Source organism: Amblyomma mixtum, chromosome 9 (genome assembly GCF_055824585.1).
Source record: "Amblyomma mixtum isolate Tamu chromosome 9, ASM5582458v1, whole genome shotgun sequence".
NCBI classification, from domain to species: domain Eukaryota; kingdom Metazoa; phylum Arthropoda; class Arachnida; order Ixodida; family Ixodidae; genus Amblyomma; species Amblyomma mixtum.
In genome coordinates, this window is record NC_143020.1 from 79,106,705 (window position 1) to 79,133,112 (window position 26,408).

General features: G+C 43.0%; 2 protein-coding genes across 3 annotated transcripts; one reads left to right on the forward strand and one right to left on the reverse strand.

Annotated features, from left to right (window-relative positions):
* Positions 1 to 554: 554 nt before the first annotated feature.
* LOC149329840 (TNF receptor-associated factor 6-like) lies at positions 555 to 7,434 on the forward strand. Its single transcript, XM_089559312.1, has 9 exons — positions 555 to 785; positions 1,141 to 1,239; positions 2,796 to 2,954; positions 3,712 to 3,786; positions 4,834 to 4,911; positions 5,001 to 5,093; positions 6,231 to 6,311; positions 7,294 to 7,359; positions 7,408 to 7,434. Exons 1-9 carry the CDS (start codon positions 555 to 557, stop codon positions 7,432 to 7,434), a joined length of 909 nt encoding a protein of 302 aa, XP_089415438.1.
* Positions 7,435 to 10,789: 3,355 nt separating this feature from the next.
* Positions 10,790 to 26,274, reverse strand: LOC149329841 (TNF receptor-associated factor 6-like). 2 transcript variants are annotated; one of them, XM_089560558.1, is made up of 9 exons: positions 26,060 to 26,199; positions 22,149 to 22,387; positions 18,558 to 18,662; positions 17,064 to 17,225; positions 16,573 to 16,647; positions 14,519 to 14,596; positions 14,335 to 14,415; positions 13,527 to 13,598; positions 10,790 to 12,536 (listed from the first exon to the last, which is right to left on the reverse strand). In XM_089560558.1, the coding sequence occupies exons 2-9, from the start codon at positions 22,380 to 22,382 to the stop codon at positions 12,408 to 12,410; spliced, it is 936 nt and encodes a 311-aa protein (XP_089416684.1). In that variant the 5' UTR covers positions 22,383 to 22,387; positions 26,060 to 26,199; the 3' UTR covers positions 10,790 to 12,407. The 2 variants fall into 2 exon arrangements, with proteins under 2 accessions (XP_089416684.1, XP_089416686.1); XM_089560560.1 differs by lacking the exon at positions 18,558 to 18,662 and having other exon boundaries at positions 26,060 to 26,274.
* Between the last annotated feature and the right edge of the window lie 134 nt (positions 26,275 to 26,408).

Sequence of the window (26,408 nt, forward strand, 5' to 3'; positions counted from 1 at the left end):
TTTGGGACCTTAAACCCCGACAAATCAAACCATAAAGCAAGCATGTCCTGGCGGTGTTAGAAAATTTTCTTTGGGCTCATATTGGGGGAATGAAATAAGCAGTTGCGTGCGAAAAATTAGTTGTCTGGCACGTTAAAAGAAAAGATAGTTAGAAAAACACGAAGGAAATGTGGTTTGCTCTAAGGCCCGGAGCGAAAACAATACGGCTGCATACAATCGAGGCGCTGTCTTTCAACCTGAATTGGAGCGCATGTATGTTGCACCTTTCTTTTTACTCTTTATCCACGATAGGTACGATATTCAAGGGGCTGGATTTTGCCCTTCTGAAAGGTTTCGCTCGTGTGCCAATGAAAGATGGGAAATTTTTCAGTATCCCCATCAAAAAGCATACTGACACCATAAATCAGCTTTGCCATCACTACCAAGCTTTCGCTAAAGGAATTTAAAAACATAATGCACTGAGCCGAGCACACGCACCCATATCGGCTATCACTCTAATTCCTGCATTCTTTTTATATTTTATTTCAGGCTTCGAGGAAACCAGGAGGAACACAATGACTGTGCATAAGGCTTTAGTAAAGGATCGGAACAACACATTTAAATCCAATCTGGTCACATTCACCACCGAAGTTCTGCCTTCTGTAAAATGTTCACTTTGTGGAAACATCTCTAAAGAAATGCGCAGATTTCCCTGCGGACGCTTGTACTGCCAGCCATGCGCGAACATGCTGGACGACGACGAGGAAGTCGAGTGTGACGACGCGTGTACGCATGAGGTTTCAGAGGTAAAGATCGCGATGCCTGTTTAGAAATACTGCTGGTTGCCTAACATTACGGAAGCGAAATTAGCGCACAGCTGATAACTGTGGCGTGTGTCGTCACCTATACTTCATCCTCAGAGAAGCTCACCACTAGAACAGGGTAATACTTGTGCCTATCGCACAACAGCTGTGTGCCTGGCAGTAACTGGGATAAAGTTTGGATAACTTTTCAGTTCATTCACTAGCGGTCGTCTCAGCGCTGCGTGTGGGAAAATATGGAGGCGTTTTTGTGAACGCCCACACAATGCTGCGACAGCTCTCTCTTTCACTCAGAAGTTCTTAGTTCACGACGATTTATGACTTCTTTTTCCCTCTGCAGTTGGTAGACTCCGACGAAGCATTCCAGGAGGCACTGCTGCTGACTGCGATGTGCCCGAAGCAGGAATGCCCCTACCAGGGATCGCTTCAAGAAGTCATGGTAATAGATGGGATCCACACCGGGCTGACGCATGGTCGTCAGTCTTTCATTACCTCTGCGCGCTGCACTACCGGTGTATCTCTTATAACACTACTGCCACAACCTGAAAGCGAGAATTCAAGAGCCAAGCCTAACATTTCCGGTGTCATGCTTCCTCACAACGAACTGCTAGGAAATATTACGTTGTTTAATATACAGGGTTGTTTGTTCTGACATATATACTAGATTTTCTTTTGACCCTGCTTGGCACTGCGTATATAATGATTTATATTTTCTTGGCATTATGAGCTCTTGATTGCTTCATTACCATGTTATCGTTACCGTAAAAAGTTGCTCATCAGCCCGGTACGATTTATTTTTGGAACTATATTCTCTCTCCTAGAACTATCAAAGGGAGCGAGTGCGAATTTCTGCAATAAAGAAAAGAAAGGGATTCTCATCCGTGGACCGTTCAGTGAACTTTGCTTCAAAGTTTGCCCTAATTGGCATGACGACAATGATGATGATGTTTATTTTGCAATTGCGAAATGCTCAATACAACACCATTATCACAAGGATGTCACGTGGTCAGAAAAATTTCGTTCCACATGAGATTCTGCCCTGTTGTTTAAGGAACAAGCAAGCCAATTTTCCAGTTTGCACATTCATGCTTATTTATCATTTATTTATCAATACCATAAGCCTATTACAGGCCCAGACCGGAGAGGGCACAAAAGATTGCATGGGTCATTTCAGTGACAGCTTTTCGTGACATTAAAGAATAATACACAACATGAACGACAACAAAAACACGTCAATGTGCCAAGTAAGCATACACGGATGGTTTGTAAGCCAAATAAAAGAGCGCATATTCACGATGTCATGATTCTTAACAGTAACTCCAGGCACAGCATTGGTACTGCACTAAGGCAAAGACTACAAATACACTTCCAACTTTTACACAACGCCTCTGCAGATCGGGCTTCGAAAATGTCACTTGGCAAGCCCTTCCACAGTAGTATACACAAAACGGAAAAAGGAGCGCTTGCGAGCGTTACATTCCAATAAAAACGGTCGAATACATTTACTCTGAATCGTTATACTGTAGTGACGGCTGAGTAGCTTTGAGTAGTCATTGTTGCTAATATTGGCACGGCCATGAAAAAGCTGGATAAAAAACTTCGTACACGCCAGCTTTGACCGAGTGCAGGAAATGATTTCAGTACGCTTACGATTTTTAGTATGCATTTCATTGAGATTTAGTTTTAAACACTGTTAATATAGGTGAAACCGCATCGGAAGGAAATAAGGAATTTTTGAATCGCCTGAATCGTAACAAAAACAGGCCTGAAGAAGAAGTTGTGCGCCAGTCATTGTAAGATGTTTGCTTTGTTTGGAACGAGCCGCATTGTTCGCCACTCGCTTCTTGAAAAACATTGAGAATTTCGAGGACACTTCTACTCAGAAATCGCAGGTTAATTTTCAAGTGCGAAGCGAAGATATTTTTTTAATTTTCACGTAGGGGATCGTCAAGTGAGTATCTAACGGTCTATCCTTAATTTCTTTCTCTTGTCAAGGACCACTATAAAAGCTGTACACTGAGTACGGCGAAATGCACGCTGTGTAGAGAAGACGTTGCTGCTAAGCTGATGTCAATGCACGTAGCAGAGGTTTGCGAATGCAGGCCGCAGTCCTGCCCATACTGTGAAATGGCAGTGGAAGCCCGGAATCTTGAGGTAAGTCTTCTCGACACCATTAAATTAGCGTTAACTGCTAGAGGAGGGCATCCATGAAAACCAAAAACCAAACAATATCGAAGCGGCTTCTACGTATCTCGCAAGGCCTATCAGATCACATTGCATTTTTGAATATTTCACGAAAACAAAGGCAGTTTCGGTGCTCCTTCGCACTCATAGATCTAAAAAAGCCCTCCGGGAGCTGCAGATCTGCTTTTTTTCGTTTCTAGTATTGATGCTGTTCAGAATGATGGAAAACATTTTACATGGAGGAGTTGTGTTTTGGTGTGTGTCGCTGCATGTACATGTAAAATGCCATTACATCATGTAAGATAAGCTTAATACAATGAACATTCTAGTGCAACGTTTGAAATGGTTCTCGCTTGTCGTTAAACGTCATGAAGAGAAATTCTGAACCCACCTTTGTGGTTGAAGCCAGTTTTGCAGGCACTGAAACAGTCGTGATAACATGATCAGTGGCACAAAACTTCCACAAAACATTCTAGCTCAAGATTTTTTTTTCTCAGAGAAATCCGAGAACTTGGTAGTCTGAATGGGTATGGTACTTAAGTGTGTAAGAAATATAGCACCTTAAGGTATCAGTTTGACGCTGGGCTAACAGCAGGACATGTGGCATGAAACACGGGAAGCCATTCCGCGGTCGAGTGCTGATATTCTACGGTTCTGAAAGATAAAGTAGAGAGTACCTTGCTATCTAGAATAAAGCTCCCGATAAACCTCCTCGACACCCGTCTAGATTCACATGGAAGACTGGGATCTCGGGCAGGCAAATTGTACCTACTGCAACGAAGAGCTCGATACCTATCTTGATGTGAGTACTTACTGAATTGCCACCGCTATTGTTACTGGCTTCCAGGAATTACACAGGAGAAAGAAATGAGCTGAACTAGTAGAACTTGCTAAGGTGGCTGGTGCTTAAGTATTTGCGGTGTAGTATATAATGAGGCAGGCAATAAGTAATTGGAGCGTACCCCTACTTTGACGCTACTACATTTTAACAGATTTCGATTGGTGTCTTGAGTCCAGTGTATATCAAAACGCTGGGTTTCCTAAGGCTTTCAGTTAGGCTGCACGCTTACATATAATTAAACGCAAACAAACTTAACTAAATATTACTATTAGACACGCCTTCTCACCCTTAGATGGCGATCATTGTTCTCCTGAGAAATGTTTTTGCTGGAACACAAAGGATAGCTGCCTAAAAACACGTTGCGGGGAAAGATTAAAGATTGGTCTATATTGAATAAGTGGTCCTTTAACTAGCAAAAAAAAGCCAACGTTGGCACCCTTTCAATGAGGATAGCAGAGAGGATAGAGGCTCCTACGGCAGCCAAATGTCATAAAGTGATGAATAGTTGAATGGTATATATCTAGTGAGTTGTATTGTTTATAGTGGAGCCCTCAGTGTTCAGTTTATCGCTGGTTATGATACAATGCTCCTCGGCGCGAGTTTGCATTTCTGATGTCAGCAACGGAGGCCAAATTTCAATATTTCGACAAATTCTGAATGTATGCAATTGTGTGTGCGACAGCTTTAAATGTACCCGATGGCACGCGATCAATCTGTCAATTCTTCTGAGGAAGTGTGATGGCAAAGAATGCGTTTTTGTATCCGCTAAGGTGAAGTGTATTGCAATCGTATGATGAGCCCCGTGAGAAAATGAGTTGTATACATCGTTCATGTCCCAGAGTCGAGTCGATGTAGCGTTTTTGGAAGAGTAGAGAATGTTTTCAATTCGTGGCTGGAAGGCCACGTTTGAACAAAGGGGTTGTGGTTAGCGGGTCTTCACATCGTATAAGTGATTTCTAGGAGCACAGCTTAGAGTAATGTCTCACCTTAAATATTTTCTGTCTGCAGCTTAGGGACACGCACAGGGATGTGTGCCCTAACAAACCTGTAAAGTGTCCTTACCAGCGATTCGGGTGCAAAATTGAGGTACTTTTGGTTTATTCGGTCTCTATTAACGAATGAAAAAATTGACCCGTTGTAAAGCAGATAGACTCTGGATTCTCTTTTGTTTCCAGGTATCCAACAAAGAAATGGAGAACCACTTACGCTCGTCCAGGCACGTCACCCTTCTTGTGGATCGTATTCTTAACTTGGAAGCCCAAAATCAGGTAAGTGGTGGGAGTGACCGCAGGAGTGCGCAGGGATGGTTGATTGAAGTCTTTTATGTGTGGTCTAAACAAAATTTCAAAGCTGCCTTTGTAAACATTTACTTTACAAGTCATGGCGTAACCTCCTCATCTTAAGAACAGTTCGCCGAATGAATAAGGCAGCGTCATCGCAATTCGCCCATGACTATGCAAATAAATGCGTAATTGTCTGCTTGTTTCAACCGTCCGAAATTGAAGAAATCCGGTAAAAAATATAAAGTAGGGATAAAATAAATATATTGAGGCAACCAAATACTTATCTTTAGCTGAGACTAAACTTATTCTAATTAAAGTAGACAGTAATGCAAAGTGGCTACGTCAAAGGCGTCCTCTGTGCAGTTTCCCGGGATGCAGAAATATTTCAGAGTGGAGTGCCTAACTGCTGTTTACGGTGGAAGAGATTGTATTTTGAAAACTAAGAGCACCAAGAGTTTGCGGATTTGTTTGAGTAGAGCAACCCAAAGCAGACCACCGTATCAGGTATTGTCCGTGGACTTGTGGAAACATTGAGGATTCGAAATCTAGAACGCTGATGTTAGTGGCTACGTCAAAGGCGTCCTCTGTGCAGTTTCCCGGGATGCAGAAATATTTCATAGTGGAGTGCCTAACTGCTGTTTACGGTGGAAGAGATTGTATTTTGAAAACTAAGAGCACCAAGAGTTTGCGGATTTGTTTGAGTAGAGCAACCGAAAGCAGACCACCGTATCAGGTATTGTCCGTGGACTTGTGGAAACATTGAGGATTCGAAATCTAGAACGCTGATGTTGAAATCGAGCAAACATATATAAAGCGGAATAGAGAACTTGTAGCTTCTGGCGTGTGTGTTGTCAAATTTTCATCAGAATTTGATGCGAAGGACCTACAAAGCAACTGTACGTAACAGCGTACCCGCATATTATTGCTCCTCAAAATGGCCGTTCAGTTGCTGCCACCTTCTGAAACATTATATTTAGTCATAATCAAATAAGCTGCTTTGCATTGCTATAGCGAACTACAACCTAAAAATGCCCATGACAAATGCCTTCTCTGAAGAAAACTGGAAGCAAAAGCAGGTGCCAATCCAAGCCAGCTAAATTTCGCCTTATTCTTTCGTTCCAGGAGTTAAGGAATGAGAATGATACCCTCAGGGACATTGTTCGCACCATAGAGGACAGAGTTCGTACCATAGAAGACAAACAGGTCAGGACAAAGCCTAAATACAGGCCAGGGCTGCCTCGGTGGCTCACTGGTTATGGCGCTCAGCTGTTGATCCGAAAAACGCGGGTTCGATCCCGGCCGCGGCTGTCGAATTTCGATGGAAGCGAAATTCTAGAGGCCCGTGTATTTTTGCGATATCAGTGCACGTTAAAGAACCCCAGGTGGTCGAAATTTTTGGAGCCCTTCACTACGGCATCTCCCATAGCCTGAGTCACTTTGGGATGTTAAACCCCATAAACTAAAACTATACGAAATGCAGGCCAATATTTCCGAACGAATTCATAAGGAAACACTAATATGTTTACAACAAAAATTCGACGAAATGAAGAGATGCAGTTTAATATTTTATATATCAACATTTGAATAGTGGCCTTGGTTGACGAGTTTCATTGGGATCTTAGAAACGTATCGCGTGAGCTGTCTTATTTCTCTAATAAGCGATATGTCGGTGCTTGCGACCGAGAATTTGAAGCTCTTTTCTCAACAAATTGACATAAATCAATTTGTGGCTCATGGCTACGGCTGTCCGCTCTTGAACACTGGGAGTGGTATCAGAACTGACGACGCTGTATTTCGCTATTTCAGTCAGGTGTAAATGAAGAAATGTCTCTCTGCAGTAAGCATTAAGGAATACCTACTGATGAACGCGAATTTCTGCGGTATTGCCTAGAATTGTCGCCCGGCCGCTGTATCGATGTTGAAAACTTCGTAACGGCACCGACGAATGAAGAAAAGGAGGCACCAAATTTTGGCAGAGGCGAGGTCTTGCCATATATTGTCTCTGCATTCTGATACGAATGAAACAAGAAGTAATTCCATCATTTAATATTAAAACCGCAAGAAATAGCTTGAGTGGAGTGCTGTACTTCAAGCGTGATATCCGTATGCTTATTTAAGTAGTGTGACTGCTCATGAAGCGAACAACGGATCCTAATTTAAGCTTTCTGGCCTTCATTGATGGCAGACAATGGAGAAGTGCCTCCGAGCAAACATGGTTGACAGACAGGAGAAGCTCATGGATAAAATAAGCGTAAGCGTTCTTTTTCATTAAGCCTTTTGCTAATGTTACCTCATTCAGCGGCCGTTGGTCAGTTGCGTCGGCTGACTCTACTGAATAGGTGGTTGTGCTGACTAGGGAGATATAAAAGCTTTGCGCTGCCTTAGAAAAGATTAATTGGAAAAAATCTGCCGCTTCGGATTCAGTCTGGTACAGTATGTTTCGAATCACACTGGGCATACAGGGGTTTCGCTTGGATACCTAGGAATGGCCATTGAATGCATTGCAAGCTCAACGGGCTTTGCTATAATTGCCTCGGATATACTGCAAAAGTTTTGCTTGAACCATGATGGCTGACTCTGAGCCGCCCGGGCACACATTTCATCGTGCTGAAATTGCACTGATCAGAACAGCAACTGCTTTGTTTAGCGTTGGGAAGCACTGGTCATTACTGACTCTGCTTTGAGAAGGCGTTCCACCAAATCCAGAAGAACTGTGGTTTCGGCGGGTGAAAACTGCTCTTTTAACAAGGCTTTTCGATGATGAAGGTTAGAAAATTTTCTTTACTTTTTTACCGTGCACCTTAAAAAGAGCTCTATTGTGCTCTTTGAAAAGCATTGACCGTTCCCATGATTATTAGGCGACGGCCATAAACCGATCACCACTATGTTGCCTCGACACCTTAGTATCAAGCCTAATGAATTGATAAATTTGTTTTAATAAAGTCCATGCCATTCGAAGTGATTGTAAGTAGTTTGACGTTATAGTGTTCGACAGCAAATCAATATTCACCAACCTATTGATGCTGTGCGTTGCTTTCCACAACTTGATTAATGCAAACCACCGGTATCAGTTGGTTACGGAGTGAACGAGGATAAATCATGGGTCCACGTCTGTTTTAAATTTGCTTCTTTCTAACTGTGGGTCACTTGTTGGCGCTAGCTATATAATTTCGGGTGTCAGTGGCCACGACAGTGTTCTTGCTTACGTGCCACTGATCCCGTTTTCAGTTCCACACAGAAGTGCCAAGAAAATTTTCTTTTATGATATAGGTGATTGTGCCTCACTAACTAATCAGGTTGCTGTCTTTGCACAGGTTTTGAATTTGTAAAAAATATTTAATCTACTAATGCGTCGTGCGGAGAAGCTTCAGTTCATCGATTAATACTTTCCAACACATATCAGAAAATTGGTCCACGGCCAAGTAGTGCACCGCTTGGGAAACTAACCTATCAATTAAGAAATAACGTATTCTCTAAGCAGATACAGGAAATGCAGGGTACTGAAAATTTTTGAAAGGGTACGAAGCTTTAGTACAGAAACGCACATAAAAAGGAAGTCTACGAAATAGATCTACCTGAATACCTTAGGTCATCAAGTACGGAGTTTTGCCCATGAACTCTGAAATTTTGTTTAAAAGTAAATGGCCTTGAATCAGTCGACATTCCGGAACTAAATAATGGCACTTAACCAATTACTGATGATTATATTAAGGCATCTTGATGGGTACTTCGAGTTAGTTTTCTTAGCGAATTAACCTCATGAGTACTCATAAATGGTGACTATCTGCAGAGGGCGATTCCAGATCTCAATATTACATACATTGCCGTGTTAAGAGGGCACGTTAAGAGGGCACGTGTTAAGAGGAGAAGGACGTCCTTGTCCTCTACTCGTCCGTGTCATTTTTAGCGCAATTGCCGTGTTAAGCTTGCTGAGTAACTTAAAAGGGTTTTTTTTTCATGGGCCTGACGTCGTTCCGTAACATCTCCTTCAACACTGCTGAAATGATAGCTCATTATTTGGTTGTACTTCCAACTTCCAGCTCAGAATCGTTGCACACGGGAACAATACCCCAGGAATGAAACACGCGAACATAGTACCTGTTTACCGCAGTTCTCCAAAAATAACTGCTACTTCCAGGCTGGTTTTACTTAGAAGTGTTAGTTGTAAAGTTCTTGAACACAGTTTATAACGCGACGATGAAGAATTCGGCCCCAAATCAATTCTTTTGTCGAGCGGAGCAGGTTTTAAGTAGACATCCCGGTTACACGTGGATCTTATATTTTAACAACGCTATTTTTCATAACGTGACCTTGGTGAACAAATTGACTGTATTTTCATAGGCTTCAGAAAGGCGCTTGTTTTAATACCTGATGTCTGGCTATTTTATAAATTGTCTTTACTTAACCTCTGTACTTTTTCTCGTAACTGGCTTCAATTTGATCAGCAGGGATCTAAATAACAAGTATTTTATTGGTTTCTTATAAAACTATACTGCTGTATCTTCAGCGGTACCGCTGGAGACCTGCGTTAGGGCCTATGTTGTTTGTAGTGTATATTAAGAAACGCTGAATTAATCCTAAAACTTGTATATCTGCACTTTTGAAAGCGTTTTAATAGCCGTGTTTCGTCCACAGGCACAGCCTTCACTAGTGACGCTCAGTTCGAGGATTGCTTTTACCTGTCGTTTCCACGTGCAGCCCTTAACTCCCTTTAGAATCTACTTCAAAAATAAACCTCTGGAGGCTCCAGATCACATGGCCAGAAAGCATCATCCAAGCTCGATCCTGCTACACCGCAGCGTTAGCCTAGTGGTTTCGGCTCCTGCCTCTCATGTAGGAAGTGCGGGGGGGGGGGGGGGGGGGGGTACGGTCTCCGCTGCCACAGGGTACCCACCGGTAATACAATGGGTACAAGCTTTCCCCTGGCCTGATGCTCGGCTTCTTTAGGGTGAAACGCTTGGGAAATGGGTCGTTGACCCCACCTTGAGGTACAGAAAAACACCTTGTGCCATGGCACTCTTTGACCACAGCTCCCCTTGCGCCATAAAAAATCTCATTCATCATCGATCCTATCATGAATCATAGCATCTTTAGTTGCTTGGAAAAGAAGCAACGAATTTTGGAAGCTCTGAACTTGCATACCAGAACCAGATGTCCTCCGAGAGGACGATACGCGTTCCGGTATGTCCCTCTTTGGAATATGTAAGAGCGTGCCATGCACTACATTGGCAGTAAAGGGCGATATAGCCTTGCGGTGCCGGCGCTATACTTCAAAGTTCTTTCGGGCGTAAAATAAGAACCCGCACAACTGAATCTTTGCACAAGATCAACGTAACAAAAATCTGAAGTGCGTTAAGTTTATATTTTTACTTAGGGCCTGTGAGTACAAAATTTACGGTCGAATACACAGCTAAACAAGTTTATCACAAAGTCGCGTTGTGTTTTCTGAAGTATAGCCCAATTTTGTAGATGTAACATTTTTAGTGAAACGTACTAGTCACAGGCCGTCTAAAAATGTTTACAGTAGCCACAAAAAGCATATATAACTGCAATAATTTTGCCCTTATAGCTGAAAATAAGAATGAAAAGATGTGAAAATCTATGAGGTTCCATTGCTTGCTGCTCGTAACGAAATAATATTATTTAAACATTGTTAAGAACTATATCAAAAGATCACAGAAAAAAAAGCACTTGGAGCATTTATTAATGTCTGTTCTCAATCCTCTTCTTGATTAAAATGCAGCTATATGACTCAAAACGTATCTTTCGAGGAAAAATTATTTTGACAGGCAACTTTTGGTGCTATAGACTGAAGCGTTTTGAATAGACTGCCCAATCATTAATACGAAATTACTGTTACAAACTCATAATTTTGCTCGTATCGCACAAGGTTGCATATTCGCCTATCCTGTGTAGAATGTTCCTGTAATTGTCTTAAACACCTCTGCAATAATACTTGATTATTTTGGGAGTTATTTTGTTTAAACCACAATGACTAAGTCTCCGAGTAACATTTTAACCCCAAAAATTTCCAACTTGCTATTAAAATTAGCAGTGGAATAAATTCAATTCAACGCGCTTTTAATATTCAGTACTTGAACATTCTGTTATCAACTTTGTTTTACACTTCGCGCACAATGCAAAGTGAAGATTGGAATAAGGTCATTGAAAGCCAATTGCTGTAAAAACCCTACTCATCAACTGGACATACTTGACACTACAGATTAAATTTTTGTTTTGGGTTTAAGCTTGCTTTCTTTTCGACTAGCGGGCAAGAATACTTGAGCACTTAAGTCAATTATTCGCTTTGTTCCAGAAATATTTCCTCGATCTAGTACTTACTACTGAGTACACTGCGTACAAACGAGTGAAAACAATATCTTCCCAACAACATATGTGTATCAATATCTTCAGGTCGAGGCGGCTATATGAAAAGTTAAGGAGCTGTTCTCTTGTTAAAGTTGATTCTTTCCCTTCACTCATAAATACAAAAACAAGAAACTGCCCGCTACCTAAGTCATCAAAAATTATTTATATTACAAGCTAACTTGTGGACTTAGTGTCAATCTACTTAATATACTAGGTAGCTATTTTCCGTACAGGTTCAACAAAATGACACTCGAGTTTACTGGGACATTTCATTTTCACGGGCCAGAACACCACACTTTCTAGCAAATTTGTATTAAAAGCAGTGCATGCAAAGAAATACCAGAAATTTTTCACTTCTCTACCGACAAATGCTAATGATTATTCCTCGTGTTAAAACGTTTCCCTCAAACACAACCTGATTGTAAATGCATGTGATGCAATTAATGTCTCTGATTGTCCGATTCAGTCAAATAATTAGTCAGATAGATTGTTTCTTGTTATGTAAGCAAAGCGGTTTTAATCGTATCAAACTCATGCTCTTTGGATGTTCCTTGGTTTTCAAGAATGAAAATATTTTCACATCTTTTAGGCTTCACATAGAAAGCAGGAAGGAAGGAAGTAGCATTCTAGCAATATTTAATTAATGAATGTTCATAAAGAGTGAAAGCTAATGCAAAGCTAAAAGACTCAATAATAAGTTTATATATATTCCGAAGTCAAAGAAGAATTGTGAAGGGGAGCAGCTTAGATCATAAACGCATTTCCAGCATTTGGAAAGGACCGATATTTCTGGTTTTATTAAGGGCTCTGTCACCACAAAAAATTCACTTCCGAAGCATGTGCAAATATTTATATAGTGCAAGATATTAAACCATTAAATGAGAAAATAAAAACAAATAGTTCGAAGCACAGAAAGCGGAGGCTTATGTTTCACTTCAGTTGGGCTATTTCATCCAGAAGCCTGACAAGTGGGTGCCGAAGGGCGGCATTCTCGGCTTCTAGAGACCTAATCCTTTCATCCGATTCTTTCTGCTTCTTCAAAGCTGCAACTTGAGATTCCTGGGAAAACCAAAGAGCGCATAGGAGTAAACATCAGCTCACACAGCCCGATGGATAACTGCTTATAGTTATTCGACTAAAAAAAGCAATCAAGAAACTAGCGCTCATAAACCCTGCCTTTTTGAAGCCATGCCAAAGAGTGGCCTTGCAGGAGTTAAAACGGGAAAAAGCCTGAGAGTGCTGGGTATCGAACTTTATCTCCTGGCGGGATCGTGTGCCCAGGGGCGGAGTTTCACTGGTTCAAACATTCACCCAAAAGTCCCAGCACGAGCTCCTGTAGGTATAGGCTCACTTTTGCCTCAGGCACATCACCAGCCAGGCGCAAATTTCGATACCCTTCAGTGCCAGGCCTGGTTGTTCCGAGTATCAACTTCTTATCTGCTCTTCTTTGCGCTGTGACCTGTGTTTACTGGAGCAGTAGCGGTGATAAAGTGCAGCATCAACAGAGGGAATACTTTGCTTAAATGCGCACCAAGACACTCCTCCGAAAGCTCCTTTTTACTTCAATACATTGCAGCACAGCGAAACTGTTATTTGAGGTCGTCAGAGTATAAGGGTGTATACTTGCTTAAGTTGAAAAGAGAACGACTTTGATTGTCGTCTAGCGCCTCCACTAAGCATTGCTTTTATTTGCTTTTATAGCGCAAAAGAAATTAAAACCTTTATCGTCCCATGTGTCTTTATTATATATCAGTCTAGAATGTTCAGCTTATCAAAATATGAAAGTCCTTTAAAGACACAACAATCATTTTTCACGCAGTAACATAAGAAAACCAGAACAGCCTTAGGGATCACGGTCTTGGTTCTACATGCGTCTTGAATGTTCATACCCTTGCGCAACGATTTGAGATTTTTAATGAAGAATCGCTTAAACTTAAACAGTGTTCGCTTCCCCTAGAATATAGATTTGTCTAAAGAATTGCGAGTGCAAAAGGAGTTCTCTTTTTTTGAAATTAAACTCTCTGATCTCCTTACTTACGGTCAGCGTACCTGTAAAGCATTCAGACGCCTCTTTAAATCAGTAACTTCCGCGGACAAAATCTTGTTCTGTTGGTGTGGATTCTGTACGAAACAAAAACATTCCGTCAATGACACAATTCCTTCGTGTGAACGAATTTTTCTCATCCTGCCCTTTAGAAATTCTGCTGGTGAATTTTTAGCCATTGTGCTAATGTTTTCGTCAAGTGGCACTATTATACGCAGCAACCGTTCAAACATTCAAAGGTGAGCTACTACGTACTTTCCCAGTGTGGCAGGAAAGAAAGTATCTAAGCTGCGCTTCATTCCTAGCATAATTTGTTTTTTCAGCCAAAGCAACAGCTAAGTAGATCTTTACTGTGTTTACATTTTGGGTGCCATCCTTGAGAATATTTGTTTAAAGGTGTAAACCATACACTGTGTGCGTGTGTGACACAAGATGACACCCATAAAAAATGGCGTCCAAGCGAGACCTAGCAGCTGGCGGTTATATTAATGATTGATCGCGAGAGGTTGCTCGGGAAGAGCAACCTGGATCGCACAAATTCCACAGGTGGCAGTACCTGCGATCCCAGGACAGTGGCACACCAGTTAACCATAAGCTCACTAGCTGAAATATCGTGTTTCATTGAGCTCCAAAGCCAGAATTCACACTGACGTCACATGGTTTGTCAGTTTTGCCGGCATTCTTTTACTTTTTTTCCCACTTATTATACCAACTTTACTCAAGGCTACTGTACACGCGTTGCTAGAAAGTGCCTTTAAATGATATTCAAGAAAACTGATACTGGTACTGGAGGCATACTTATCCCTTTCTTACCTTTAGTTCCGTAATAGCTTTCGCCAAAAGCTCCACGTGATTCTCGCTTTTCATGTGCTCCTCGTACCGTGTCTTCGTGCCCTGTATCAAAAAGGCAGCAGCGCGAAACCACTCAATTATTTATTTTTGACAGAGCAGTGTTTCGTCTATAGCGACTTTAACAGAGCAGCGATTTTTCCTTTACCATAAATTTGCAGCCAAGTTCCTTGAAAGAGCAAGCCATCGGTACAGCGGGGCACGCAGGAAGATGGTCATTCTTGAGCTGGAGTAAACAAGTTCAGTTTGCAGCACCGCATTCATGCATTTCTTTGTGCGACTAGCATTAAGCGAACTTCTAGAAAGCTCAGAAATATTCACAAAAACACGTAGTCACGTGATCAGCAATTACAGCAGCACTGTCTGATGGGGAATACCGGCTTTCTTATGCAACGTTACTCACATCCGTGGCTGTCATGCTCGCGGCTACCAGCACAACCTCTCAAGCACTGCTCGCCAGGTGCTCTCTTTTTCTCGACCGCAAGCTGGCCCCCTCTCACCCTGCTCGCATTTGCTTGTTCGTTTCCTTCACACCCAAGTGTCCGTACCGGAGCAATGTGAGGAGGAAGCGCCGAGGGGAGTGGTAACTGATTTATTTTGTTGCGTGACGTCATCTAAAAATAAGGCCAACTTAGCACCAATTGCCCCATGCTGCTCTAAGCCCTGTGTGCAGTGGATGGTGTGTACACTGTGAATCAAAGTTGTTCGCGGGTACGAATTGTCAACGGTTTGAAAGAAAGCAGTTCGGCCATGCAAGTGCCTTAGGGTCTATATTCAGATTACTTAAGAGAGATAAACTTTTGAGAGAACTTGTCGAACTCTTTGTAAATACAAAAAATATGCACTGTTAGAGAAAATATCACACGCGCAATCAAGGATACAATGAAGGTCATATGCGAAAATTATTAGGTGAGTTTCGCAGAAAAATGAGTTACGGAATGCATGCGAGTTTAAGCTGATAAAGGTAATAAGATAGGAGTATATGATACGGCATACTGGATATGGAGTACTAAGGAGCAATTGGTGCGAAGGTATCTTGGGCAATCTTTATTTCCAGACTTATGCAGAGAAATCATAGTATCATCTTTCCCATCACTGCGAATACAACCTGCCTCAAGGGACTGGTCATACAATTTAATAAGCATTATGGAACAGGACGACTTTGCAATAATCAGGAATTTTGAATCAAAGTTGTTCGCTGTTGCGAACTGTGAGCGGATTGACAGAAAACGGTTCAGCCATGGAAGTACCTTAGGATGTAGGTTAAGATCACTTAATTTAAAAAAGAGAAGCTAGTGAGAGACTTTGTCAAACACTTTGGAAAAGTAAAAAATATGCAGTCTGCCTGAGACCTGCGATCAATGTTGCAATTTAGGTTGGGCGTGTAACATATTAGCTGAGCTTCGCCTAAAAATGACTTCAGGAATTTATACTGGGCTCTGCTGTGAAAAGAATTTGATTCTAAAAAATAAATGAGCTGGAAGTGCATAGCATATTCCATGATTTTACACGCAACGCCAGTGAGCAATATAGGACGAAAGTTGTGAGGGCAATGTTTATTCCCAGACTTTTGCAGAGGAATCAGGTTCGCAGCCTTCCATTCACTGGCAATACAACCTGTTTCAAGAGGACGATCAAACAATTTAGTAGGATTATGGAACAGGACGAATTCAGAATAATTAAGAATTCTGAATTAACGTCAACGCCGCAGGCAGAGAAAACGTTGAGTTTCATTAATGCCCAGAATGCCTGATCCCTCGAATAGAACTGGATCCATGGGTAGAACATGAAAAACAGAAAACTTGCAATTTGAAGGGAAAATTTTCTAAAAAAAGTCACCGCAAACACTTTATTTAACAATAGCGATAATGTGAAGGGCGTGATGCAATTCTCCAACGAATTGCGCCCGTGCTGTTCTCCAATGAATTGCGTGGGTGAAATGGGTGCAGTTGCCATGGTTGGCTCGGGACTGTGCATTGGAAAGTGAGACTGACATGCAAATTTGTCATGGTAAAGTGATGTCATCGTTAAAGAACATATCTACGCCGAAAAGCCGCCTTTTCCGCATGCTAGAACTATTAGCACCATTTGTACATCCTGCCCCAAGAAAGAAAAACTGCGCTGAAGGACAAGGATAGTTCTGATAACAGTGACAAGCATGGACTTCCTACGTATTATCTATTTGTTTAGTAATGAGCTTACCTTTATGTAAGACTCAACAGTCTTCTTGCAGTACCCACAGATTGCCGGCCTGCTGTCACATTGCTGGAGGTGGACCTGTTACAGAAATATCCGGCGTAGTGATGAATTTGCCAGGCCATTTGTGCTCATGTTAGAAACCTACTATCCCCGCTGTTATACTTTAACTAACATTTTTTTCTCGTGATCCAAGGCAAAATTTAAACGACTTTGAAATCCTGATTTTTCCAAACTCGGAAAACAGCGTTACAAACGCTTTCTAAAGTGGCCATGCATTGGACATTTTACCCATAGTTGGTATAATTAAGGAAATGAATAAAAAGAGCGCTCAGTTCCATTTCAAGGGACCCAAAATAGATGCTACCCGGCATGTAAATATCCCTCAGAACAGGAAACGTGCTTTGAAAAACCTGGCAGAACTGGGCCTTTTCTTAGCAATGTAATTGTCAGGTTGGTGACACATAGACCATGCTACTGACAAAGACGTGACTCACATTTATTTTCCAGGCTTCTATGCCCTGTTGGCAATACTTGCAACTGATGATTCTTTTCGGGCAAGAATCCTGTACATGCGCAGCCAAACTTTCGTCACCAAGCACATTAAAGCACTGCGTACAGACTTTCAGTTTGCGTGGTTTGCAGGATGGCAGGTGGTCCTTAAAAGAGGTGCAATGGGAAAAGGAGAACGAGAGAAATTTTTTGCGGTATGCATTTCACGTTGTTTATTATAAACTCGGCTTTATTAATGATCTTCCACCAACGCTGAAATATTTAAAAGCTAAGATTTGCCGATGGCACTGCATTATTCTTTACAAGGGATAATTTAGGGGAACTAAAATGTAAAATTATTGAAGAAGTTAGTTTTGTTTTCCTGTGGTTTATAAATATTCGGCTATCTCTTAATACACAGAATATAAAGTGCACCGTGTTCCACTCGCGCAGAAAAAATATAAATTTCGAGCACATAACACTATTTATCAAAAATACGAATGTGCTGAGCGTTGCCCAATACAATTACTTTGGTGTCCTGGTCGCGTCTGATATGCTCTCGAAAAGACAGATTTGTGACGTCTGCTCCATATTAGCGTACGACTGTCATGTTTTGGTAAGGTCCGGAGACTGGTTTGGTCTTCCAGATTTACACATTCCGTATTTCGCCTTTGTGCACAGCCAATTATCCTATTGCCTTTCTGCATGGTGCAGTACATATATAACATACATTTACCCCATTTCTTGCCTTCAAAAACGAGCTATTTCTGTAATACCTTATTCAAAGGGTACCTCGCCCAGTCGGCCACTTTTTCAGCAGCTTCGCATACAAGTATCACAGGCACACAAACTGAAGGTAGCTGAAATAGTAAATCCTATAATAAGATCTAACAGCCCCCTGCCCCTTAGTTAATTTAGGTTACTAATGAAACAAACAACAGCTGTAGCTAATAATCTATTTACCTTCCAACCCTGTCTTAAGACGTACGGCCAGAGACTCCTATAAATACCGAAGCCCATGGGTTGAATCAACTCCCAAATGAAGTAAGAGAAAAAGAAAACATGCTCTGCCAGTTTCAATGGGAATGTAACATTGAACAAAATCCTGTGATTTTATTTCAAAATTTTGTTTACAGCTGACTGTTTTGTGATCTAATCGACCAAACCCCATAGTTCTGTATTTCAGCACTCCAACATTTCTTTGTGCATTACTGAAGCCTGCTGTGATTTTGTGCTGTCATCATAAGGTCTGCCAGTATTATTGTGCTTCTTTAGCATTTGGCCCCATTACTAGACCTAAAGGCTATGGATCCAACCATGTGTGTACAAATGTGAGAATTGATTTAAAAGAAACTCGGCTTGTCCTTGACATTTTAATCCTTTTCACCGTTCGTTCCACGTTCCCTACATACCAGCAAAAGAGGGTAAACGTTTTCTACTAGAAAAAGAAATACAGCTTCAAAATTTAAGGCGACGAGGATGGATTTATGGGTACTTACTTTGAGTTCCCGTAGTTTTCCACGGAAACGGCACCCAGAATTTTCCTTCGGGCATTTTACTTCAAATTCCAGAACCTTTCTGTAGTTGGCGTTGCAGGGCGTCATCTACCAGAGAAATTAGTGCAGCTTTGCTTGTTGGAAAACCAGCGCAAGTAAGACGACGACGACGAAGGAAAGGGGAGACACAAGCACTTTTTTTAGAATAGGAAAACGAGCCTGTTATAAGAGGAAGGTATAGTACAGGGATGTTAAAACGGGGCGATTGGAGTGGTTGCATGTTGGTTTCATGTCGTCGTCATCTTTATGGCGCTGTTTTTTCGGAATGCAAACACTCCAACTCCCTAAGTTTTGCACTCTTGTGCAGTATAGCTTAAAGCGTAAGTAGATTGAAATAACTTTTGTACATATTCCCAAAGCTGACATTATTGCCCCTTCTTTGTAGTAAAAGCATTATTATGGTTCATGTATCAGTGATTCCAGCAGCCTTCAGCTTTTGAAATAGTGAGGTGGCCTACAGTGGTGGGCAGTGAATTGGGGTTTGTAAAACTTATACATAGTACAATGACCTCAAGGCATCTCTCAAGAACGATTGGTTGTTCTCCCATAACTATTTGAATTACTTTTCAACTGTGTCTTCAAGACACTTCCAGACAGAGGTACCAAAACAGGCGCAAAATGGAGATTCCGCTGTTTAGCAAGCTGTTGCAGTCTAAGATACGCTAATTTCCCACCTGTACCAGCAGAGTTCACTTTATGTTTGCCCATGCGAATCGATGCAAACAATTTGCCTCGCTTCCAACATATTTGTGCAGGCGAAATCTCCTGGGACTATTTCTTAGCAAACCATTGCTCTGCAGCGCACCTGAAAATCTGTTGCGTTCCTGGATCAGAGTACAGCCTAATCCGCTGGCTCTCAAAACCGCAAATAGTGTCCCGACGGCTATTTGATGTTAAGGTAATAGTTGAAGTTCAAGAATGTATCTCATGCTCGTTTACGGCGGAAGAAATGTTTGGTTTGGTTTACGGGGTCTAAGGTCACAAAACCCCACTTCTCCAAAGCAGCGCAACCCACCCGCATGTTTGGTTCCCATTTTAGTTCCTACGTATTCTTTCATGTTTTACTGAGCACAGAAACCCAAAGGGTCATTGATCTCCTGCGGCGAAATAGCGGCCATGGCTTCCGGGTGCTGAGCCCAAGATAGCCGGATCGAATCCCAGCCATGACGCTACCATTTTAATGGGGCAAAATAAAAAAAATAGATGTGCTCTGTGGAGTTGGTGCACTTTCGGAAAACCAGGTACCTGAAATTTATGGCAGCCTTACACTACGGCGTTCCAGTATTCATGTAGAGCTTTATAACGTTAAAACCCTACAGACTACATCATAGCCATCATGATCTTCGCCATGAGCCTCAACTACGCCAGCTGGAGTACAAAGGCATCTTTATATCTGCACAATAAACATTGTCCTGTGCCAGTTGCGGCATACGACACAGTTATGGAGTGGGGACATGGACATAACACATACCATGTCTGTAAAAACTTCACTAATAATATTTTCGACAACCGTCTGCGCAACCATGTAAGGTTTGGAAGCCTGCAAACGCCACACCTTTCGCTGTGCGTATACATGTACGTTATGGTCAGTTATCATACTATATTCAGCCGAGCCCTTCTTAAATTGAATGGCTGCAATAAAGTTTTAAGAAAACGAAAATGCGCCACACGGCGGCTAGTTCCTTCTTCCAGTCTGTTACAAAAGTTTCAAAACACAATTAAAAGAAGCTTCCGCCCCGTCTTGAATATTGCACAGCCAAAAAGCTACATACATTGAATTTTTCTAAAGTGATAACTATTTTGTTTAACACTGAATCTTCTTTACAAACAGTCGACGGGGCTCATGCAGCCTATTTCAGAAATTATTCGCTGTGCTTAGAATATATTTTACAGTGGTTGCTTCCAAGGCACGCCATTTAAGCAGATGTATCAGCTGAAAAGGCTGCGATAGTACGAATAGTGACGTCTATCGCAACGGCACCTTCTCCCTATCGCTCTAATTCAGTCTCATGTATTCCTTCCTATGCCGACATACCGGTAAATGGTAAGTGCATCTGCCTATATTGTTACGAAGGAGACGGAGCTGGCAGCGGCGCGGGATGGAGTGCTCGCGCTAGGCCAGCGGCCATTAAATCATCTCTTATCCATCGTTCATCACGCCTCATTGTTTGGCTGGCCGCCACGAAATATTTGGTGTGAAGCGCTGGGGTCCCTTCATCGTAATCCTGGTCCCGGCGTCCTGCGCCTCCCGTGGACGTCGGCCGTGAGTACCTAGTCCGCGCCGCCCAGCCGTGCCCCAGCCCGCCCGACCTGAACCGACCTCGCCGCTTACCCCAGCCCTGTGCCCCGCCCGGACCACAAGACACGATGAGCTGACGACGTTGCCGCGATCTTAATCTTTCGGAGAATGTTCTGGTTTGAGAAGGAAAAAATTGATGAATTGTCGTCTGCTCCCTTAATTCTCTCTCCTGGCTATCTCGCGATTCCTCGTCCCTCGCGAGGGTGACCCAAGACGGCTTGGGGGCCCACGCTAGTTCTCGATTTTTGGGTCTTGGGTTAACGCGAACGCAAGAACCCAATACTGGCTTGGGTTCTGCGCATGCGCACTTGCGGCCGGCAATTCTCTTGGAGCCCCAAGCCGCTTGGGCCCCCATTTCTAAAACACTGTAATGACCCGACCGACCCAAGACCCACACGTGAAGACACCGCCCCCCTGCCCCCCTGCCCTTGCCGTTCGGTGTGTCCAAGGACCTTGGCCGTCAGCTCCTGGCACCCTACGGCCCGGATGTTTCGTGGACCTGGACTGATTCTTCAATCCCCTCATTCAAAGTGGCGGCCAGCACTTATCACCTTGCCACTTGTTTTCTGACCTGGAAGTCATTGCTGAATCACGCATCCCTTCGTCCATGTCTTCTTCAGTTTACGTTCGGGACGATCGCTCGGTGGCCACGGGTAATGTTACGAAGACGAAGCTTGCAGTGGCGCGGGACGGTGCGCTTGCGCTAGGCCAGCGGCCATTAAATCATCTCTTATTCATCGTTCATCACGCCTCATTCTTCGGCTGGCCGCCACGCAACAATATGTCTGTAAAAGCGCTCACGCTTGTATGATTTGTTGCCTATTAACACACTATCTCTAATAATAATTTGTAACAGCAATGTTTGCAAACTGCTACAATCTTTGTGATCCACAATGCGTTTACATATTATCTTTGTAAGTCTGCATTGCTATGAAAGAAAAAAAAATGCTTCACATGCATACTAGCAAGACATTCTACGTCATCAGTTATGAATACATGTTTTTCTTAATTTTGAGTGATTCCCATGAAATTCATTCACGTATGAATCTGTCCTAGTGAAGTACGGTTTTTCTCGGAGTTCGTGCGCGTGCCCATGGCCACCAATTAAGCAAAGGGGCGATATGTTATCGTTATATTTTTTTATTTTACTCATATAAATAAATAAAATAGAAAATTTGACTGCTTGGGGCAGCGCCACCTTAGCAAAAAACGATACACCGCCAAAGAGAACACACCTTTTGAATCAGCTCGGTTGCTCCGTCTCGCCTACATCGAAAGCGCCCGCCTTTGTCCAGCTTTCTGAGGCATGGGTTGCAAAACGTGTGCCCCCTGGAGTCACTTCTCATATCTTCCGCTAGACTTGTGCATTCAGAGCACAATAATATTTCTGGAACCGGTGTCAAGAATAGCACCAGCTCCTCACCGAATGAATCAACGACGTCTTTCACTCGAAGGCGCTGGAGTACCATGGCAGCTGTGAAACGAGAACACATATAAGGGTAGCCCAGGATCAAACATTTTGTCATTATGTACCTGTCATCAGAGCAAGGCTGCTGCAGTTAGTCTGCACCTTCATCAATCTGTTTTCGTGTGTTTTTATTTTGCTGCTGACGCAGAAAATGCAGCTAGCCGTAGTCCTATTTCATAGCTACTGTTTTTAAAACAGGATTTGCACGGCACATTCCAAAACCCTTTAAAGCACGGCAGCTGCTTCGATATGTTTAAAAACACTGACCTCACGCTGCAAACAAAGAGCTGGTTGAAAGACACATCGCTGTCTTCGCACTTTGGCTAGTGGCCCAAGGGATTACACAAAGCCAAGATTCAAGAAATGCTACAACGTAGGGATAAAGCCTTTTGATGTAGCTGTTTCTGTTCGAACTGGAAACTAGTGCTCCTAGTTTAGATTAAAATGATAGTTTGGTTATTCACCAGTCACTGGAAGCCAAGTTCACATCGCGTGCCGAAAACGCACGAAAAGGTTTATAAAGAAAATTTCGCCATTAATTCATGCAACGATCTGTGGAGTATGCAAGAGGTGGTGGATCTACTGTGCCGTGCTGCCCCGGCTGGGAGTTGTTAAAGGTGCACTCAAGAGGAATCTGAACTCGTCTTTTTGCCGCGGGAACTCGATCTACACGTTCCTAGCATTCTTAGGAACTGCGACTTATTGCCCTGTGTGGCCGATTTCCCTAATTAAATCGAATTAACGCCCGGCTCCCGCCTTTTTTTTTTAATTCTGCCTCGTACGGTGGGCGGAGTCGACCAACGCGGGGAGTGCCTTTCAGCTAGCTCCGTGGAGTCTTTGCTTTCGCTTCATTTTGTTTTTTTAGGTTTCCGTGAATAAATAGTTTCATTTGCAGATAATATAACCGCAAAATAAGCCCGCATAAATAAAAATACGCGCGGACTATTTGCTTCTACGGACTACTACGTATTACTCCGTTGATGGCAGAGCGGCAAGCCGCCACGGGACTGGGTGAAAGGCACTCCCCGTGTTGGTCGACTCCGCCCACCGTACGAGGCAGAATTTAAAAAAAAGGCGGGAGCCGGGCGTTAATTTGATTTAATTGCGGAAATCGGCCACACAGGGCAATAAATCGAAGTTTCTAAGAATGCTCGGAACGTATAGATTGAGTTCCCGCGGCAAAAAGACGAGTTCAGATTCCTCTTCAGTGCACCTTTAAATGTTGCGGTTATGCAGCATAAAAATACACAAAAAAAAGCATTTTACGGTTTTTTTTTTTTAATCTGAACTTCAAGCTACGAGGCCTTCGCTTCAAGAGCAAAGGCAGAGCACGACCTGCAAGTGAACTCAGAACTATGAGAGCTCATTTCATAGCGGCGTAAAAGAAGTAAAAAAAGGGAGTAAAAAGGCAGGAAGCTGTCCTCTAGCCCACGTCTTTTTATGAAAGGGAGTGCGGTACAGGGCACGTTACTCCACCTTTATTCCCATATAGGTGTATTAATATTTAGGGTGTAGGAAGCACTCCCGCTATTGAAACAGGGCGGGAGAGCGACCCATAGGAAGATAAGCAAACTTCTCCGAAATACATCTCTCGCTTCACAGAGTGGCATTGAGGCGATGTTCGTTAGCAGTTGGCGAACTCTTTGAAGAAGCGGTTGACAAAGTATGCTGCGTCATTTAGAAGTTACCTGTTTAAAGCGTGTCGGTAAATGTTTGTTGCGGAGCAGTCTTATTCCCAAAAGGCGCTCTATCTGGCGTCTGCTTCTGCAAATCAAACAAGCTCCTCGTGAAATCAGACAAGCTTCCGCGTGCGCTGCATTTCCCCGCAGATACCGCTGTTCAAACTGGAAACTCTAGATAAGATTGCATTGAAGACAGTCGTCAAACAGCACAAAGCAGTTAACGGCGCCGCTAGATCACTACCCTGAGCGCAAACATAGGTGGTGCACGCCGACGTCGGAACGAAAGGCAGCCGGGGGTGTTGTCTGTGTCAGTATCACCAACTGTGCGCGGTTGCTTTATCGCGCTGTTTGACGGCTGTCTTCGCTACAATCCTATCTAGGCCTTCTACGTTTAACGTCAATTTTTGCTAGAAAGTGTAGCGCAAGATTTCGCAAGAGATCGCTGATTGTTAACGAAAGCCTTCGTGGCTACAGTGTGAAATGAGGAAAATATTTCGAAATGTTTTCGTTAAAGGCGTTTCCGTGAGTGGCGCTGTCGCCCCGTACCCACAGAGGAAGGCTGACTCCCACACGTACGTATAGTGGTGTTTTAAAAATACATCAGCTTTGCAATGGCACCTCATATTTCACGTTCTCTTCCAGGATGTACTTTTCTTTTCTTAATGAAGGGAAGACATCACAGGTGCGCTGCAAAATGAGTGAACTCCTGTCAAAACGTTTGTTTATATGTATCCTTAAACGCCGTATTCCGAGCGTCTAGCCGCAGCCGGCACCGTTGTTCATAAACGCGATGCTGTACTTTCTTCCACAGTGGAGCTAGCAGGGCTAGCTTTCGTGCTGCGCCGATTGGGACCAACGCTCATTTGGAAAGATATAAACACCATGGTGTTCTCTCGACCTGATATAAACGTGTCATTTTTTCAACAATACTTTCTAGGGCTTTGTCGCATGGCTGCGACATGGCATGCTCACCAATGGGCACCTTTTGTGTTCAGATAGCAAAGACCGTCGATCTTCGATCATCGCAACGCTCTCCCAATATCATTACTGGAATACGCAAATGCTGTGTATTCTTTATAGTAGAAAATTCGCAAGAAAAGTTTAAACGATACAGTGTAAGGCAGTCTTCTCACATCTCTTGTAAGTTTCCTACAGTGTGCAAGCGGCAGCGAATGTGGTTTTGCTTGAGACAGTGAACAGGCCCCTGCACTTTCCATTAAATACTTCCTTCAATCGACAATCATAAAATCGGGGATGGAACTCGACAACGGCGGCCGCATCCTGACTCAGGCGAAATACGAAAGCAGCCCACGTAACGTAACTCGTGAAGCTGCCGATGTACCCCCTAAACAGTTTATCACAAAGATATTACAGCTTTCGCTGTAAAAAAAATCTTCGCTTAGACAGCGCAAATGAAGTCCAATACATGCAAGGGGTTCTGCTAATGGGTAGTCTCACGAGCCGCTTCCAGGCAATTCGCGAAAATTTTCTGGAGCCTAGAAACTGGGCATCAGTGGTTTATCGCCTCCCAGCTCAGCGCGCGAAGCACATCGCGAGAACTCCTTAACGGTGCGGAACGTTTCCGTCTTGACTCCTGTTCATACTTTTTTAAGCACAGATGTCCGAGGGTAAATATTTGCCGCCACTAACTTTCTCGTTCTATGTGGAACGATGCCCTGTAGCATACATGTTAACACAATTTCTTGCCATTCGCAAAAATGATGCAACTCTTTAGGCTTTCGAGCATATTTGCAACAATACGAAGGAAAGCATTGTACGATAGGATCACCGCCGAAGTATATACTGATTGAACAATTGGACTACGTAGAGCGAGTAAAACCTAGCCTTCGTCCAAAACATTTGAAGCCATCATATTCATCAAAGATTACCTCGCAGACCAAATGGTACAGCATTTGTTCATTAAAAGTTTTTGTGCTCCTTTTGCAATGACACTGAAGATTTGCAGGCATCATGTAATTGAGGAAAACTTGCGTACTTATCTGTGCAGCTGTTGCTTCTGAGACATTTGTGAGACTGGAATCTTCGCTCGGACCCTTTTTTTTTCACCCGCCAAAGTAGCTGCGGCAACACTTCCTCTTCTGTGCTGTTGTTTATCCTATCGGATGTGTCACAGACGTGGCGGCCGTGAAAACATGGATACCATGTCTTTAACCTTGGCTAGACGCGCCATCTCTCGCTGCGGCAGAAGACTACGACACACTCGTCGCGTGCCCGTAATCTAGGGGCCGCACGCTCCCTCTTGAAGTTCCGCACTGACGTAAACGCTTTGTCAAACTACCTTTCGGGCACCATTAACAAATCCTGCAGTCTGGCCGCAGGGAGGA

What these genes read in the sequence shown, in the direction of transcription:
- LOC149329840 (XM_089559312.1), top strand. Translation starts at nt 555, where the DNA reads ATGACTGTGCATAAGGCTTTAGTAAAGGATCGGAACAACACATTTAAA. An exon ending in TGGAAGCCCGGAATCTTGAG is followed by an intron (nt 2,955 to 3,711) that starts GTAAGTCTTCTC and finishes ACACCCGTCTAG; the next exon opens with ATTCACATGGAAGACTGGGA. An exon ending in GTACCATAGAAGACAAACAG is followed by an intron (nt 6,312 to 7,293) that starts GTCAGGACAAAG and finishes CATTGATGGCAG; the next exon opens with ACAATGGAGAAGTGCCTCCG.
- LOC149329841 (XM_089560558.1), bottom strand. Translation starts at nt 22,382, where the DNA reads ATGGTACTCCAGCGCCTTCGAGTGAAAGACGTCGTTGATTCATTCGGT. An exon ending in CAACCGAGCTGATTCAAAAG is followed by an intron (nt 18,663 to 22,148) that starts GTGTGTTCTCTT and finishes TTTCTCTGGTAG; the next exon opens with ATGACGCCCTGCAACGCCAA. An exon ending in GAAAACTACGGGAACTCAAA is followed by an intron (nt 17,226 to 18,557) that starts GTAAGTACCCAT and finishes ACCTCTTTTAAG; the next exon opens with GACCACCTGCCATCCTGCAA.